The following is an 18,283-nucleotide window of genomic DNA, read 5'->3' as shown; positions in this document are numbered from 1 at the left end:
TTGATTCACACATATACTTTTCATTGCACTCTTATCCAGATTCATCTTAAGACACGTGAGTGCTTCAAACGTCGTCAGGATTATAAATATTAATCGCACTTTACTAAAGCCTTTTATTCTGCATCTACAAGTAACCTTTTATATTAACTTAGTGCAAATTTCTTCTACCAAAAGGAATATGAAGGGAAAAAGGAGTTTCCTTTCTAAAATTAGTAGAACATTCAAGAAGAGTTACCATTCACAAGTAAAGTAAGATTTGATGTAGTTGTACACCATTTTATACACATTCTTCATTTCCATCCAAAACCATGCATGATGTTGAATAGAGAATTCCACCGAAAATTATAAAATGCCTTTTCTGTGTCTATTTTTCATTATTATCGTGGTTTCTTTTGCGTTACTTTAGCTTCAATACATTCACTAGCTACCAACACCCCATCTAGTAATTGTTTCCCTTTATCGAAAACACTTTGCAATTCAGATATAAGCTTACGAATTATGATTTTCAATCATTTAGTTGTCAGTATTTTGGCAATCACCTTGTACACACTTCGTAAGGGTGTAGGAAAACCCACAACTATATTAGACAAGAAGGAGTTGGCAGATCGTCAATCCATGTTTCTAGCATCAAAATGTAGCCGCAGGAAACCCATGGTACACCCAAAGAACAATCCTAAAGCTACTAATACAAGTATCAATCATGCAATCAAGTTACGTGGTTAAGATTTGTGAGTAAACAAACAAGCATTAAGACACGGGCGATTTACGTGGTTCGGTGTTAAAACCTACGTCCACCGGGATGATTTCACTACAGATGGAATATGATTACAAGTTCTCGGTGTAATATAAGAATGCTCTGAACCTCTCTCTCTCTCACAGTCTGCCATAAACCCTAAAAAGCCTCAACCCCTCTTACACTGTTTACAATTCCTTTTATAGGAAAAATTTGCTATTAGAGGATAGCTCACCTCGCTCGCGGGCATGCTCAGGGAGGCTTTCAATTGTAGCTGACTTTCAGAAGGGTTCATTTTCACTGGTGGTTGTCTTCGCTAGACGATTCGCCCATTATTACTCGCTGAAGCTGTCACCATCATTCCGTTCTCGTTGGCCTTTTGCCAACTGTAATCAAACTGTAGACTGACAATCTGACTGTTGACCGTTCTGCTTCTTCGTTGAATGCTCAACTACCTATATCAAACTTTGCCTTAGATCTCCATTACTGCTTCCCACGTGTCTTAATCTCGCGTAACAGGTAAACATCTCGAAAGGGGAAAAGTGCTCCTAAGGATGTATTCAGTGTTTACCACCATCTTGACTTTCTTGTATTTGTGCTTGGTGATGCCTCCACGTAGCTATGTGATTTTCTGCCCACACATTATGAGGAATGGATGTTCTGTCCCTCTGATCAGGTCTGCTGTTATAAGTTTATTAAGTTGTCGTCATTAGATAATAATGGGTTAACCATCAGAACTAGGGAATTCAATTTGGTATTACAACAGCCTAGCCTAGATTGAGCCTAATTCTTTACCAGCATTTCCATAACTAAATGCGTAAGCAAGATTTGAATACTACCAACAGCTACACTTGCTGGCAATTGCAAAGCATTCCATTGCTCGGATAAACACTAAATTGTTAATTTGTTGCTAGTGGATGTCTAGCCGATTTTTGTATTGTACATACATAGTAAACTAATTTTGCCTAATAACAAGGCATTATGTTAGGCTCACCTTCCATTTTATGGATATAGATGTGGATGTCCTCATGTTTCTCCTTTTCTTCCTCTTCTCTTAATTAATCTTGAATATCCATCTCTGCAACAAAATTTATGTTCTCTGCCCATCCATGGCAGATCAACATAATTCGGCATCAACCGACTTTCATAACATTCTTGGTCTGGCCAAGGGTTCTTCCATTAAAGATGTCTGCAAGGCTTACAAATCCCTTGTTATGCGATGGCATCCTGACAAACACAGTAGCTCCCATAAAGTTGAAGCTGAATCCAAATATAAAACAATTAACGAAGCCTACGAGGTATCATTTTAAAGTGAAAATATCATACAAATTAAGATGCATGGACGTCTGATTATGCACAGACTAGCTTTTGTGTTCCATTCGCATGCCACCGCAAACATGCATGATATTGATATTATTTTTCTGTCATTTTTCTAATTTCTGTTATGTGCAAATTCAGGCTATTAAAGACAAGAAACTAGTAGATGAAAACATTAACGGTGTACATGATTCCGATAGTATCAGAGGAGGATCTGTGAGATCAAGATCAAGAAGGGAAGATCCGACGACCCCTAAGGGATCTTTTTTTAGACATATTAGGGCCGATAGTAATGGTGGCTCTCCTACTTCTCTATCGAAAAGTTCGAGCCGGAGGAGTCATACTCCACAACCTTGTCGTCCAAAATCTCTGTTGAAGAGTTTGAGCCGAAGGAGCACCACCCCAACACCTAGTAGTAACCGTCCTGATTCTCTGTCTAAAAGTATGAGCAGAAGGAGTGCTAGCACAACACCAATCATGTTTTCATGCTCATCGGAGCGGGCTAAACTCCCACCTGTCGAGAAGACGCTCGAATGCACACTCGAAGAATTGTGCCATGGATGTGTCAAGAAGATAGAGGTCACAAGAGACGTCTTAACAGATAACGGGTATGTCATGCTGTAATTTTTTTGTTATTTTGTGGTGCATAGTTTTTGGCTCCATGCTAAATGTATTAACGTTTGCAGGGTAATGGTTCAAGAAGAGGAAGTGCTACGGATAAAAGTAAAGCCAGGTTGGAAGAAAGGTACGAAAATTACGTTTGACGGAATGGGAAATGAGAAACCAGGAACATTGACAGCAGATATCATATTTGTGATCGACGAAAAACGACATCCGGTATTCAAGAGAGAAGGTGATGACTTGATATTAAAAATGGAGATCAGCTTAGTTAAGGCTCTCACTGGCTGCACACTTCCCATACCTCTGCTGGGGGGTGAAAAGATGAGTATATCGTTCACTGATGTTATCATATTCCCTGGTTACGAAAAAATAATTCAAGGCCAAGGTATGCCAACAACGAAAGATCCAACAAGAAGAGGTGATTTGCGGATCAAATTCCATATCATCTTTCCCACTGATTTAACACAGGAACAACGGTCCGATATCTTCAATCTTCTCAATGAAAGCTCTCGAGTATTCACAACTTGTTTCGATTAGATCCGTCCACCCTTCCTACTCTCTTCTTCTTTTTTTGGTTTACTCAGAACTTACAACTGTATCATATACATGCTTAGAAGCGTCAATTTATAAGATGTACACACGCTTGTTTCTTTTAGCTGTAGATACTGCCCATTCAAAACCATGAAAACCAAAACATCCTACAGTATTTCTGAAGTCTTGAAGTTCCTCAAGTGACAAGGAGTCGAGTGAAATAGCCCAAAGTTCAAATCCTCTATTCAATAACAGCGTAATAAATAACTCTTCTGTATTCCTTGATCAATAATCTGTTACAAGACTCGGAAAACCAAAACTCATTGTATGATCACAAAGTTACTATTAGATTATTCAAATATAACTTACATTTGTATGCACACATGACGCCTAATAATTGGATGAATTCATATCATTCGTAATTTCAAAACAAAGCTACATTCAACACATACTTGCAAGCAATAATCTTATACAAATGTTATCTACAGAAAAGGAAGGGGAAAGCGTAGTTTGGAACAATAGATGGATCCATCAAGACTTTGACCACCCAATTAATGCAAGAATCACACCAAATATATCACCGTTTAGCAAGGCCCTTAATAATCTTTGCTTTCGAGGTGTGTATGGTGGGTACCTAGCTGATGCATCCCCTTGGAAACCACGGTACAAGACTCCCTTCTTGTGGCTAAAAGTATCAAATGAGAACTTTCCATGGTAAGCACCAGTTCCACTCTCTCCTACTCCTCCAAAAGGTAATGTGTGAACTGTCAGCTGCATCACAAGATTAAAGCAAATGTGAGACACTCAGTAGAGTAAAGTATGACATTATAACGGTAGTGGTCAAAATTCCCTGACTCTTAACACTAGAACATCAATATTGGAACTGATCCATGTCTCTGGTTTTCAAAAACTAGAGTACAGTCCACAGTCTGGTTTATACTGAACAACTACCTCGGAATATAAAACTTTAAAGAAGTAGGTAAATTTCAATGAGAACTTCAAATATCATGTGCAGATATTCTAAATTGTTTCCAAAAACTACGGCTCGTAATGCAAGATTGGGAACCAAGTTCATCCTTGATCTAGAGTCAACAGAATTTAGCATCTACTCCTATGAACTATCTAATGGCAGTTAGTTTAGCTGATACAGAAGGGGGGGAAAAGATGATGATGCAGGCAGCAGCGTATATTATTGCGAGTAAAAAGAAATTTACATGGAGAGTGGTGTCATTGATGAGCATCCCTCCAGCAGATATAGAGCTGACAAACTCCTTTTCGAGCTTCTTGTCATTGGTGAAGAGATATGCTGCAAGAGGCTTTGATCTTGACCTTATTATATCAAAGCTATCTTCCACTTTGTCAACCTTTAACCAATCATAAAAAACTTAAAAAAATCTCAGTATTTTTTATGTTCCACGTGACTCAATGAGACTTCGAAATCAATAAATTAAACACAGTTGTCAGAGCACTTCAACACGTACCGTGACAATGGGAAGTAAAGGCCCAAAAATTTCCTCGTTCATGATCAATGAATCTTCAGGAACATCCAGCAAGATGGTCGGAGCAATTTTTCTGAAAATTTAACATATAAAAGTATTTTCTTATGAATTCCATAAGAAAGTGATATCGAAAAAAGTAAAAATTGTGATGAAGTGGTGAGCTCACAAGTTGGTCTTATCTCGTTTGCCTCCAAGAACAATCTTATCGGCAACTTTATCTTCATCCAAGAACTTTTCTAAGCGTGCAAAGTGGTTTGAGTTCACGATGCGGGATATGTCTTTTGATTCCAGTTGATTTTCCCCAAAAAATTCCTCCAGTGTGCACTTAAAAGCATCTATCTGATAGAGAGATGAAATCAATCAAAAAGACCAAGATAGCAGTTGAATATTTTTTTTCCTGTGCACTAGTAAGCCAGTTGTTTTGCAATCTTACCAACTTGGGAGCAAAAGACTTTGTGGTTATGATGTAATCAGGAGCAATGCATGCTTGGCCGTTATTGCATCCCCACTTTCCTGCAGCAATTCTCCTTGTAGCAACCTTTCAAGTCCAATTCTAACGTCAGTTTGTGACATAGCTAGGGCCGAGAAAAAGAAATCAATTTTTCAAATACTTGTGCCAAAATAGAGACCAGGAATAGAGTGAATTCTTACTTTCAAATCGATGTTTGAATCAACAATGACAGGAGATTTCCCACCGAGCTCTAAAACTACAGGAGTAAGGTGTTTCGCAGCAGCGGCCATTACTATACGTCCCACTCTTCCATTTCCTAAAAGGATCAAGTAAAAGTATGACAAACAATCCAACATACCAGAATGATTCCTTGATCATCAAATAACAAAAGAAAATCCCTATACCATAATTCTGAATAGGCACCGGCACCAAGATGCAGCTAGCCTTAAAAATTTAGCCAGAGTGTGAAACATAACCAACAGTATTTGAATATCAACACTAAGAATATCTACTTGTATATGTTAACCACCTAACACAGTAATGGCAAGTGTCTTTGCATGACATGATATTGTCAGCAACAGTTCAGTTTGTAACATTATCAAGGTAATTGTCAATTAGTCAGAAGTTCACTGGAAAACCATAATGCCCATTTACTAATACTTACAGTAAAAGAAAAAGTACTTTCTCGAACTCATTTGAAATGTTCCAAGTTCTAACAATAGGAAAATACAGAAGTTATAGTAAAGAACCTGTATATAATATTTTGTCCCACTTCTGTTCCAATAGTGCAGAAGTTTCAGGTACAGCACCCTCAATAACTCTGATTGCAGAGCTGTCAAGGTATTTCTCTGCATACCTCTTAAGTAACGAGGAAGTTGCTGGTGAAATTTCTGATGGTTTTAGAACCATAGAATTGCCAGCTGCTATGGCTCCGATGACAGGATCAAGAGATAACACTGGAAGAAAAAATAACAGTTCAATACTATATCATAACAGAAAACAACAATCCGGGAGCACATCCAAGAACAAGTTCTAAGTGAATTCACATTAGAAGATTCTCACTTCTTAATCAATAGCTCTTTCGAATTGAATTATCAGCATACAAAAGTAATATTCACAATGTAAAACAATCTGTTGTAGATACTAGGTAGGCTACATACAGAAAGGATAGTTCCAAGCTGAAATGATCAGTATCACTCCAAGTGGTTCGGAAACAATTTCTGCCGAGGAAGGAAAAGTAGTCAACGAAGTTCCAACCTACACACAAAAGAAAAAAAAGTCAACACTCAAAGATCACTGGAAGTTCATTTTCCGGAATCACCAAGGATTAAATGTTCTAATTTACCTTCTCTGGCTTCATCCATTTCTTCAATTCCTTTAGTGCCACGGTACAAGCCGACTTTGTCAATGAAACCTAACCAATAAAATTCAAAAAATCAAAATTTCTTAGTAAAAATCCAATTGAATTGAAAGCTCATTAGAGTATTGTTTAATTACCTCGGAAACGAAGGCTTCGAGTTGAGGTTTAGACAGATCAATCCGAAGAGAATCAAGAATCTCTTGTTCATTTTCATCAATCATTTTGAGCATACTTTTCAATTGTTCAACTCTCCACTCATAACTTTTAGTCTTTCCACTTAAAAAATTCTTCCTCAGATCCTTAACTAGCGTTGAAGCAGTTTCTGAATCAAATATAACCTCATCACAAGTATTCTTCTCTTCTGCCATTATTGAACTAGCTGATACTGAAACTAAACCTCTGAAAGAAAAAAGAAAGAAATCAACTTATTGAAAGAGCTTTTTCAAAAAGGTTTTTTTTAAGAGGAAAATTTTGAGATGATTACGATGATGATGAAGAAGAGATTCGGCAGGAACAAGGATAAGTAGATGCGGAGGAGAAAGAGAGGCGCGCTTGGATGATTGATGCTGAAGATATGATTTTCTTCTTATTATAATAAGATTTGGAGAATCCGGATAAAACAGAGTTTCTGTTTCTGCTGCTGCTGCTATACCTATTGCTAACGCCAGCAGGGTATCTACATACACATACGAAAAGGAAACAATCAGAATATAATTTATTATGGTAAGTGAAAAGGAAATATAATGCAATCAAGATACTAAATGCACATGCGGGCCATCTAAAAATAACGTATCGGCGGCAATAAACGTGGGACAATTGTTCATGTCAGTCTTCTTTTATGTTGGCATGCGCATGGGGGACAAGTTTTAGTGCACCCTGGTCGTCTATGTGTATATGTGTTTGGGGTTTTAGGAACCTTCATAAGACCACGTATTAAAGATAACACTATTTTACAGTAAGTCTATGGTCAACCAAGCATAGTGGCCCGTTGACGAATAACAGGAGTTTTGATCCATTTAGAGGGGCCGGTTTGGCTATCTTTGGACGTAATGAGCCGTATGAGTTCCACGTCTGTGTCTTGGATTTTAAGCAAAGTCGACATTAACATCAAGGTTGGCAAGTCATTCAGATTTTGTTCTCCATAGTCTGTTTATTTTTTATAAGGAAACGATATAATTTAATATTAGGTTGATGAATATCTGCTTTGACAAGAACATTTTGAATTTGACTAATATCAGTAGTATATCAATAGGATAGTACTACGGTTCACCTAATATAGATATGATGATGATGCACTCGTGTTTTAAACGTTATATGGCGTTCAAGTCTTATATTTGGTCATCCACCGGTGACATTAACAACAAGTTCTTAATCTTTGAACTCGAAAATAATGGATGTTGATTGTTGAGTACACTTTGTTGGCAAAAAAATATTGTTGGTGGATGCATCCACTAAATTTGACTGTTTATCTATAAATAGCTAATAGCTAACTCATAATTTGAGCAAGAGATCCGTGAAGTCGTGAACTCAATAACAGACAATAATTTAATGCACCAAACTGACCCGGGAATGAGGAATTTGTTTGAGGAAGCTAACTTTCAAAGGCAGTGACTAAATACAACCCATAATTGGGTTAAATGCAACCCTAACTAATTACAACCCTCTTAAATATGTATTCAGCTAAATACAATCCAAGTTACTCTCGACAGTTTTTATATACACAACCCAACAACGTTGACCGTTTAATAAAATCTTTGATCAATATTTTATTTCTTAAAATACCTTCAGATCAGTCTCTTAATAACTTTTCTTCCTTATTTCAGGGATTGAGAAATTCATCAGAGCCATCACAGGCAGATGAAGATTTTTTTCTTTGTTTCCGAAAGCCATAACAGATGAAAATAGTTTCCCAACCTATCATTCTTCGATTAATTAAAAAAAATCATTTGAATAATTGGTAAAGAACCTTCTCAAAAACCCCTTCCATGTTCTCTGCCCCCATAACACAAGAAAATCAAACCCCAAAATCCATCATCTCCACCTCCGAGATCATCGTGATTTGCATCTGTTTTTGGCATTTCTTTCTTCCTTTTATTGGCTTGTTTTAGTTAGTCATTGAAAAGTGTATAGGGGATCGAACACATTTAAATTGTGAGTGTCACATCAAGATGGAGTGCTTAAATGTCAGTTGATTGGCTAGTGTATCGTTTTAAGAAATTTAGCAGGAAGTTAACACGCCATTGCTGCATCTTCATCTTCATCCCTAAAGCACAAGAGGATGATCTAGGATTTTGTTATGATTAATATAGGATTGGCCTAAATTTTCTAAAGTTGGATCACTCACATAATAAGTGTTATCAGGTTTGAATGATACTTGATATGAAGAAGACGTTTTTTCCTACTGTTTCTTAAATAAGTTCTTACGGTTAATCCAAAAAGATAGTGGTATATTTTTGGCTAGTTAATTTTATGTTGGGAATAGGGTTTGACACTTTGACTTGGTTTTCTTGGGTTGTATTTAGTTAGTTTCAAAAAGTAAAAAAATACAAATTCAAAGTAGAACCTCGGTTGTATTTAACCCAAATGCGGATTGTATTTAGTCACTGCCCTTTCAAATAATAGTTAGGTCTGTAATTCTATATAGACACCAATCTATTCCGGATATTTTCGTGTGGGATGTTGAGAATGGGAATCCTATTAATACTGGGATTATAAATAGCTAAAACAGACCGACCCATTCAGGATTTATCCCAAAATTTTCTCCCTGAACATATAACAATTGATTCAAAGAAAATAAAATGAATTAAGCATCCTTTTTATATTTTGTGATTTCTAACTCTTCCAATTAGGACTCACATTTTGCTGGATGTCCCTCAATATTGTCTCCTAATAACTTTGATAGATATCCATTATATTGTCCTCTATTTTTAACGATTTAAAAGTCATATATCTTTATGGGAAGCAATGGATCCATGATTAGAAGTCACATTATATTTTTAGCGACACGACCTGGAAAAAAAATCCGTGGGGATAAAAGGTGGGGATATCTAGCTTTTTCGTTAAAATTCAAAAACGCACGGGTTTTCTTCATGCAACAAAGTTTGAAATGTAAAAGAAAAGAAAATTGTAGTGCCACGTATAAAGAAAATAAGTTTCTAAAACTTTATCTGAATTTGCTTCTTCTCTCTCACTTCTTCTTTTTCTTCTTCAACAAAACCATCACCAACAACCTTTCTATGCTCAGATCTGGTTCATTTTGGACCGGGATCTGAGCAGATTTCTTTACTATTCCTTGCTTTTTATGTTAGTTAGTAGTTTTAGCTTAGTTATTATCATGTTTTCTACTTATTTACACCATTATAGTGGTTTTATCTACTCTTTTGAGGTTTGTGTTCGTTTTAATGGCGGTTCTTGGTTATTAGGTTGGGTTTTAAGTCAATAGTGATGCTCTCCAACAAGGAAATCTCCATCTTTGGTGGTTCCGACAATGAAATCTTTATCATCAACTTATCCGGCGACGGAATCTCCAACGGTGATTTATTTGACCATGGAAGCTTCATTGCTAGTTACAAGAGATTTGAGCAAATCACACCTATTTTAGGATCATATCTTTCTAAAAAAGAAAAACAAAATAAATAGTTGGATTTAATTCCGAAAAAACTCATTCTTCCTCTGATTTAATCGGATCCTATTCATACTTGTATTTGTCTTACTACTGTAGTCTTTCTCTTTCTCTTGTCGGATTTCTTGGTATCGTACTTTTACAGTATGTTCTTCTTACTTTATATTCTCTTATTTTCGATCTTAAACTCATTATAACCTCGAATTTCCATAATGAAAAGGCTCCTTATTTACCCCAAAAAAAGAAAGAAAAAAAGTCTCTAAAGGTTTCCAAGAATGTTAACGTTTGTACTTATAATCCGATGGCTAAGTCGTTAATCTTCAGATCCAAATACAAGAAGGCGACACTTCTTCTTTCATCTTGGTTTGGTGATGAGAATTGAGACGGGTCAAAATCTTCGTACCACATGAGCAAAAAACCATAAAACGGTGGACAAATTTTTGGATTTAGATTTTTATTTGTTAATTTCTGACAAAAAAACATTTCAAAATAATAGGTTCTCAAAGTAGGGTTAGGGCAATCCCCATGGGATAAGTAGATCTTTTTGCCCATTTTGTCCCACTATGGGATTGAACAAACATGAGAAACAGATGGATAAATGAAAAAATTTGTTGATTTGCCCATTACGATCCATCAAGAGCTGCGCAATTCTACGCGCGCCGTGCGGGTTTTCTTTATCTGCTAGCGGGCCACGACTTTTCTAGAACCGCACAGTACGTTTTCCGTTTCCTAATAATTATTTTACTATACTTTATTGACTTTATCCTATTTTATTTCAATTTATCTTATTTTATCGCACCTAATATTTTATATTTTAACTTTACTTTACAAACAATTTTTTTTATTATATATTATTATAATAATAAAAGTAATAGGACCCTAGTGATCAAATATTTTCATTTTGAATAGATTTTCCATATTGGAAAATCACACATGTCCATCCACATGGCTGGAAAAATATTTTATTTTATCCAATACCATAGGAACTGCCTTTATATTAGAGAGGAGCTGGTAGGACACCCTGATTACTAAGGAAAGTAGGGAGGATATGTATGTGAAAATGCAGGGATACCATGAACACACCCAATTTTTTTGTTCGGAAACCTGTCTGAACAAAATCTAATACAATTGGAAGTAGACCAACTGAATGATCCTTGACAATATGTATATAGAGTTTATATCTCTAACCTCTACTCAATCAGTGTGTATATAGACACAAAGTCCGTGAACATGATTTTTATGCAGAGTACTTATACGATCTCAAAAATCAATATCCAAGATCAATCTAGTTGTACCAAAAAATCCAATCGAAATTGTGCCAAGTAATTAAACTTGTTATCTATCTTTCAAGATACAAATTGTACAAGAAAATAGTCTTGTAATCGATTAAAATTAAGCAGACGTATCTACTTAGATTGAATACGTACACACCTGTGTAAATCTAATTGATAAACAAAATAATGCGGAAAAAGATAAACATAAGATACCAGAAGTTTTGTTAACGAGGAAACTACAATTGGAGGAAAACCCCAGAATCTCGTCGAAATTGAACACCAAACAGTATTAAGCCACTACAGACACTAGCTTACTATCAGACTTCAGACTGGAATGTAGTTGAGACCAAATCCACCATCCAAGAGATTCAGTTACATTCGTGCTCCCTACGTCTCTTGGACCTCGCAAGGCTCTATGCAATTGATTCCCTTAGTTGACGTCATTTACAGCCTAAGAGTTCCTTGAACCTAAGTGAATACTTTTAATACCAATCTGCCTCTAACAGATAAGCCTATTTGATTTCCATTTAAATTAAAGATCAAGGTGAAGAAATCTGTTTGCAATAGAAAAAGCTAGAAAAACCTCACAAAACTGGAACTTACGACCCCTGAAGAGCATCCTCGATTCTTAACCGCCTCTCAAGAACAATATTCAAAAGATCAATTAAGATCAGTTTTCAGATATCTATCTTGACGAATCACAAAGTCTGAAACGAGGAGAACTTTGTGATTATTATTTATATTGCCTGAAAGAGGTTACAAAAACCTTGATAACAGAAAAGCAAGATCATTATACACGAAAAATAAAGATAAAGATAGTAGGACATGGCTTCACGAATTCCCAAAGTGAAGCCTTTTGTCGTGAAGCTAATTATGTTTCTCAGACGAAACCTAGGTCTATATAGGAAGACTCTACAATCAACTAGAACACAAAGTGTCAGGGACTGATTTTCCCAGTTGAAAGAGCATTTCTATTTATAGATTTTTCAAGGACTAGGGGTTGCTTAGAATTCAAGCGAAGATAACTTGAGAATCACACAAACACTATTAGGTCTTGAAAATACAATAGAAGAATATACGCTAGGAACCGGTTCTGGAACTTTGTATAATGATTGTTCGGTTAGGTAAGTATGTCAAAGAACTAAAACAATGATATTCATTTAAAAACCTAAGAGTTTAATCATGATGCATACACATAAGTGTTTGAGAAAGTTCTAGTAATGCTAAACTTATTTTAAAAAAATAATTCTTTAAGCATATTAAAACCTTAAACTAGGACAGTTTGTACAATGGTTCGTGAACCGTTAGGCTTGTTCATGAGTCAGGGTGCAAGGGGACTACCGAACTCGGTTGACCACGATTTCTGAACCAGTTCGTTAACCTACCCTAAGTAGAAATACCAGAAAGTTCAATCTTTCTCTCTTATGATGTTTGGAACATTCTCGCATGATGCGTGGGCAACTTTCAATTGATCCACGATTAAGTCATACAATAAATTGTTTGGAACTAACATTGTTAAATATCGTTGAACATCTTTGCTTAGAATCATATTTCGATATTTTTAACAAGACAAGCTTGACCCCAAAAAAATTTCTTTGTCAATCTACTAAATGTCATACACCATCTTCTTAAAAGATAGAATGGTAAGATAGTGAGTAAAATAGAATGGTTCAGTCTTCACATACGTGATACAGAAGTTCTCCAAATTTCTTCGTCGATCTTTAGTCTTCAGATGATGTCTGGTACTCAACTACCAAATTCTAACCTAGTCCGAGACTTGGCTTAGTAGACTAGAAATCAAGATATAATTTCGATCATCTAATATTGACAACAAGCTTGAGATAACAAAATTTGCGGGTTCAACTGAGCAATGCTCAAACAGTATGATTGAGATAAACCCACTTGGACGGCATAAGTTGTGTCACCTACCTTTATACTTCTCTGTACTCCTTGGTGGAAAATTTGTTGCCTATGGTGAAGATCATCTTAAACTAGTTCATATGAAGTAGTGTTAGATCGAGTTTAGGGGAAAATGAGGTTCTCCTACTCCCATAGCAGCAACAAATATGGCCATTCTGTTGCAATACTAACTCATTTTGTACTTTTCTACTCCTCGTAGCACTTGCTCTAGCAACCCCAGTATATATATCACTTTCGTATGCTTTTAAGTTTCAAACTAAACCTGGTGAAATGATAAAGAAAAAAGAAAAGAAAAGACCATGTAAACGTCATCTTTTCCGTGGGACTCAAGTGGAGCCAAGGCTAAGCGAAAACATCAGGCCCGTCGAATTCGACTGACTTGTATCAAAATTATTGGATTGGACAACTGACCAACTGGCAAACATATGAGATTTTAAAAAATCTTTCGGATATTGGACTAGAAAAAAATGATCCATTTAAATAGTCTACCGTATGCCATACAACGAAAGTAGGTGAGGATGGATGATCCAATCCGCCAATTCGTCCCAATCCAGAGTAATTTGGCGAGTAGAAACCTACTCGTTCATGGGTTGGATTAGACATGAGTTCATTCTTGAAAGTCCATAAGATACTTTCTCCGTCGCACTATTAATTGACCTGATGTATCAAACAAATCAATTTTAAAATAGGTCAATCAATAGTGCGACGGAAGTAGTATTAGATCGGATGGGGGCATGTTTAAAAATCCATAGGACAACCCCAGCCTCTAGATTAGGTACTTTTGGAATTTTGCAACGTATGAAGATAAATCTTAATAACTCATACCGGGTAATGTATTTAATTTGTATTATGTATCTATGGAAGTTTTAGTTTTATAGGTTGCTAGTAGCTAAGCAGATAAAGCTTAGTTAAACATATAACAATATTTATCTAAAAATGACTTGGGATTTTATAAATCATCAATTAAAATAATATTTTTATTTAAATAGTCTATCTCATTTAGATAAAATTCTGCAGATTCACTCGCGTCCAACACATCCATCCGCAAACTCATAAATATTAGATTCGCGAATGATGGATCGGATGTAAATAGAAGTCTAGCACTCCATCTAGATGCGCTAGATGTGGGTGGCACCGAATCCTCGGATTTTGCCTGTCGCCGACCCGAGGCATTGAGGTAACTAGGCCCAACTCCATCATGTGTTAACCAAAATATAAATGCTACCAAGATAATTGCAAAAATTTGTGTGAATGAGAACATGAGTTCAGTAGTGAATACGGCGCTGGTTTTCAAAGTCATGTTAAAATGACAACTATACATTAGCAGGCTTACTTGTTTTCCAAATGAGACTTGACTAGAGCATATTTTTCGTGTTCCCTCTAAAAGTTGCACATCGTAGTTGCAAACTAATCTATATTGAACACAAGTCTCTACGACTCTTACCTGTTGTATGATTGTCAATTTTTTACGATAAAGAACTGGTCTAGTGGCCTTAGGGCTGTCAACAACACTTAACGAAACGGATATTGGCTCTGTCGTTGTCGTTGCCATTAAAATTAACGGATATCCGATATCCATTAAGTTCCGACGGAAATATGAAATTCAGTTCCATTACCGTTACGTTGGACTTAACGGGATGTCGGATAATTTTCTATTACCATCCGTTAAGTTTTCAAAGGCAAAAGTCAACCAGCAAACAAACCCTAACTCTAATATTCGGCTCGACTACGATTAATCCCAAACAAGGCCGAGAGGTGCAAATTCAAATCATGATAAAATTTGGTGGAAAGTGGATCAAATAAGATAACTGCCGGAATGCTTCTGTAACACACCAATCATCAATTTATGGAGATTCATACGACTGCCATTAACTAACACCAAATCTAGGTAAAAATTCATCACTGACTGCTATAATTTCATCCATCAAAAACACTCGTTATCTTAATCCAATAACACCTGCTGTTGATGCCGCTGATTTTAGAAGAGACGCTTGAATTCAAACAGTTAAGAGATAAGAAGGAGTTTAATAAGAGGTGCTTTTGTTAACCACTTCCATTACCATTAAACTCCATTCATCGGTATTCATTCATGGAGTCTACATATCTGATTGATAAGCAGCTGCTCAAACACATTTGAAACGATGCTCAGATCCCCTTTTTCTAACGAAACACCACCAGTCTGCTTAAGATATGTATCTGGATAAAGGTATAACGGAACATTGACTTATATGCTATCGGATATCGGAACTTAACCTAACGGAAATACACAATTCCACTACCGTTACATTAAGAGATTACCCGTTAGCTTATCGGTATCGGATATCTGTTTATCGGTATGTCGGATGACAGCAATAACGGATTACGGATTATCGGTATCGGATGTCGGAAAATCGGTATCCATTGACAGGCCTAAGTGGCCTATTGTTTACCGGAAAATCCAGAGAATTGCGAACTTACCGTACCACCTTGCGGATGCATCGCCAAAGTTGCTAACTAACTTCAAAGACAAGACACTCAGATGCACCAATAGTTATAAGCTAGTTTTTATCACAAGTCGACATGAAATGATCAAAAAGTGATGAATCGGAGGGGGCCTAAACGGCTCGAGTATCAGTGGAGTACCATTCTAACTAGGTCTCGCTCTTAAGTCGAGCGCAACTATGTTTAAGCGTCGCGTAATTTCCTAATTGCGGATGCTCTAAAATGGGATGTTGCGGAAAAAAAATGTAATAACGATAAGTCGACAGAATAAAATATACCTGTAGTCGTTGAATAACTCATTTGTGAAGCTTCTCATTTGCATCGATTTGCTATGATTGATGCTGAGCTTCTGCATCCTGCTAGTTCTAGTTGATTCCCAAGCGTGGAAAGTTCAAAAAATTGTTCAAATTTCTGAGGATTAATGAATGACCAAATGAAGAGACCAACAGAGATATATATACTTAGGTTCTAGTTGATCGATAGACAATCATTAGAAGCGGAATTTGTACAGAGAACGGATTGGATAAAGATGTTCGAAATATTGCGAGTCAGAGAATACAAACACGCAGTGATAGTTGGAGACACACCTTTCAAATTCACAGCAGTAACTTTCTATATCAGCTTTGTGGTCCACCCTATTAAGTTTCTTGTAGCAACGCCACGACATCCACACAATTTGTGGTTGTGCAGCTTGTACGATACACCCTATAAATAACTTCATCTAAATTTCTAGTCTATTATGTAATCACTTTGTGGCTCCACTATGCGGAGTGATTAAGACTACTTATTGCTTCAAAGTTCAAACCCTAGGCATTTTGGAAATTCCTTCTTCATATACATTACACAAATCTAAGACACACTTTTTTTTTACTCGGTTACACAAATCTAAGACACACACACACACAAACATGACATTCTCTTCCTCACTTGCACAAACATGTCACTCATACAAACATAAACATAAGGTTAACTACATGCATGCCGAATATAATACTAGTACATTCGTACGTGGATCAAGTCATAATCAGAATTCATGTTTCCCTTCCCCTCCGGTAAGAGGAACTGTAGCTGCGGTATGGTCATCAATATTTATCATCTTAGGACCCTTGAGTTGGTCAGGGGAGAGCTTGGCAACAGAAATAGTAAGAACCCCATTTTCGAGCTTGGCTTTAACTTGGTTTAAATCAACGTTATCAGGAAGACGGAATTGCCTCCAGAACTTGCCATAACTTCTTTCAATTCGATGCCACTGATCTCCATGCTTCTCCTCTTCTTTCTTCCTTTCTCCACTCACTCTCAGTACTCTACTATCTTCTACCTCTATCTTTATTTCCTCCTCCTTCAATCCTGTCCATCCATAAACAGCAAAGTAAATACTCATTATCGATGATTAAAACCAAAATTCTAAAACTTAATTATTAACGCAATAAACTCGTATACTATACCGGGGATGTCAAGCATGATAAAGTGAGAATCTATTAAGGATCGAGCAAGAGAGAAGAGAGCATAAACGCGGAAGCATTGAACGTCTACATTGATAATAATTCTTGGTGTATTAATTCTCATGGCTTAATAGCCTATTTATATTGTTCACAAACTTGACGACCACTCAAGATACTTTCCTAACTAAGATCAAACTCTAAACATAGAACACTTTCCTAATATAACTCTCACAACTCTCCTAAATATAGTCTTTCCTATATTATTTCCTAATACCCTCCCTCAAGATGGAGCATGTAGATCACGAATGCCCATCTTGGACCAAAGAAATTTAACTTCGGTTTTTTTTTTTTTTTTTTTCTTCCAACGCTTTTGCGGAAAAAAGATCTTCAGATCATAGTTTAAGGACATTTCGGTCCTCTTCGCAGTTTAAGGACATTTCGGTCCCCTTCGTAGTTTAAGGACATTACGGTCCCCTCTTTGCAGTTTAAGGACATTTCGGTCCCCTTCGTAGTTTAAGGACATTTCGGTCCCCTTCGTAGTTTAAGGACATTACGGTCCCATCTTCGTAGTTTAAGGACATTTCGGTCTTCTTCGTAGTTTAAGGACATTTCGGTCCCAATGCAAGTTTAAGGACATTGCGGTCCCATCTTCGTAGTTTTAGAACATTTCGGTTCCATCTTCGTAGTTTAAGGACGTTTCGGTCCTCTCTTCGTAGTTTAAGGACATTGCGGTCCCATCTTCGTAGTTTATCTTCTTAATTTAAGGACATCTTTTGGTCCTCTTCGTAATTTAGTGACATTTCGATCCTCTTCGTAGTTTAAGGACATTGCGGTCCCATCTTCGGAAGAATACTTCTTGTACTCTTGTTTTCTTGGTTTCTTCGATAGAATACTTTTTGTACTCTCTCGACAACTCATAGGGTTTCAACCTATTATTGTTTTTCTTTTTCTCATCACCTCTTGGTGATTGTTTTCTTCTCTCTTTTTTTTTTCTTTCTTCACAACATGAATGTTGTTTCTTCTTCTCTTGTT

General features: G+C 36.5%; 3 protein-coding genes across 3 annotated transcripts; 1 reads left to right on the top strand and 2 right to left on the bottom strand.

Moving 5' to 3' along the window:
* Positions 1–1,774: 1,774 nt before the first annotated feature.
* LOC113356411 (dnaJ protein homolog 1-like) lies at positions 1,775–3,332 on the top strand. The gene is made up of 3 exons (XM_026599535.1): positions 1,775–2,031; positions 2,192–2,658; positions 2,737–3,332. Exons 1-3 carry the CDS (start codon positions 1,843–1,845, stop codon positions 3,206–3,208), a joined length of 1,128 nt encoding a protein of 375 aa, XP_026455320.1. The 5' UTR covers positions 1,775–1,842; the 3' UTR covers positions 3,209–3,332.
* Positions 3,333–3,459: 127 nt separating this feature from the next.
* On the bottom strand, positions 3,460–16,314 carry LOC113356410 (aldehyde dehydrogenase family 3 member H1-like). Its single transcript, XM_026599534.1, has 12 exons — positions 16,088–16,314; positions 6,997–7,188; positions 6,650–6,911; positions 6,498–6,566; positions 6,313–6,409; positions 5,902–6,108; positions 5,353–5,468; positions 5,135–5,239; positions 4,868–5,040; positions 4,684–4,774; positions 4,417–4,566; positions 3,460–3,973 (listed from the first exon to the last, which is right to left on the bottom strand). Exons 1-12 carry the CDS (start codon positions 16,162–16,164, stop codon positions 3,734–3,736), a joined length of 1,779 nt encoding a protein of 592 aa, XP_026455319.1. The 5' UTR covers positions 16,165–16,314; the 3' UTR covers positions 3,460–3,733.
* A 519-nt stretch (positions 16,315–16,833) lies between these two features.
* LOC113359548 (22.0 kDa heat shock protein-like) lies at positions 16,834–17,190 on the bottom strand. The gene has a single exon (XM_026603162.1). The coding sequence runs from the start codon at positions 17,188–17,190 to the stop codon at positions 16,834–16,836; it is 357 nt and encodes a 118-aa protein (XP_026458947.1).
* Between the last annotated feature and the right edge of the window lie 1,093 nt (positions 17,191–18,283).

This window comes from Papaver somniferum, chromosome 3 (assembly GCF_003573695.1).
Source record: "Papaver somniferum cultivar HN1 chromosome 3, ASM357369v1, whole genome shotgun sequence".
NCBI classification, from domain to species: domain Eukaryota; kingdom Viridiplantae; phylum Streptophyta; class Magnoliopsida; order Ranunculales; family Papaveraceae; genus Papaver; species Papaver somniferum.
The sequence above is the reverse complement of the archived record's forward strand: the minus strand, read 5'-3'. Positions and strand labels throughout refer to the sequence as shown.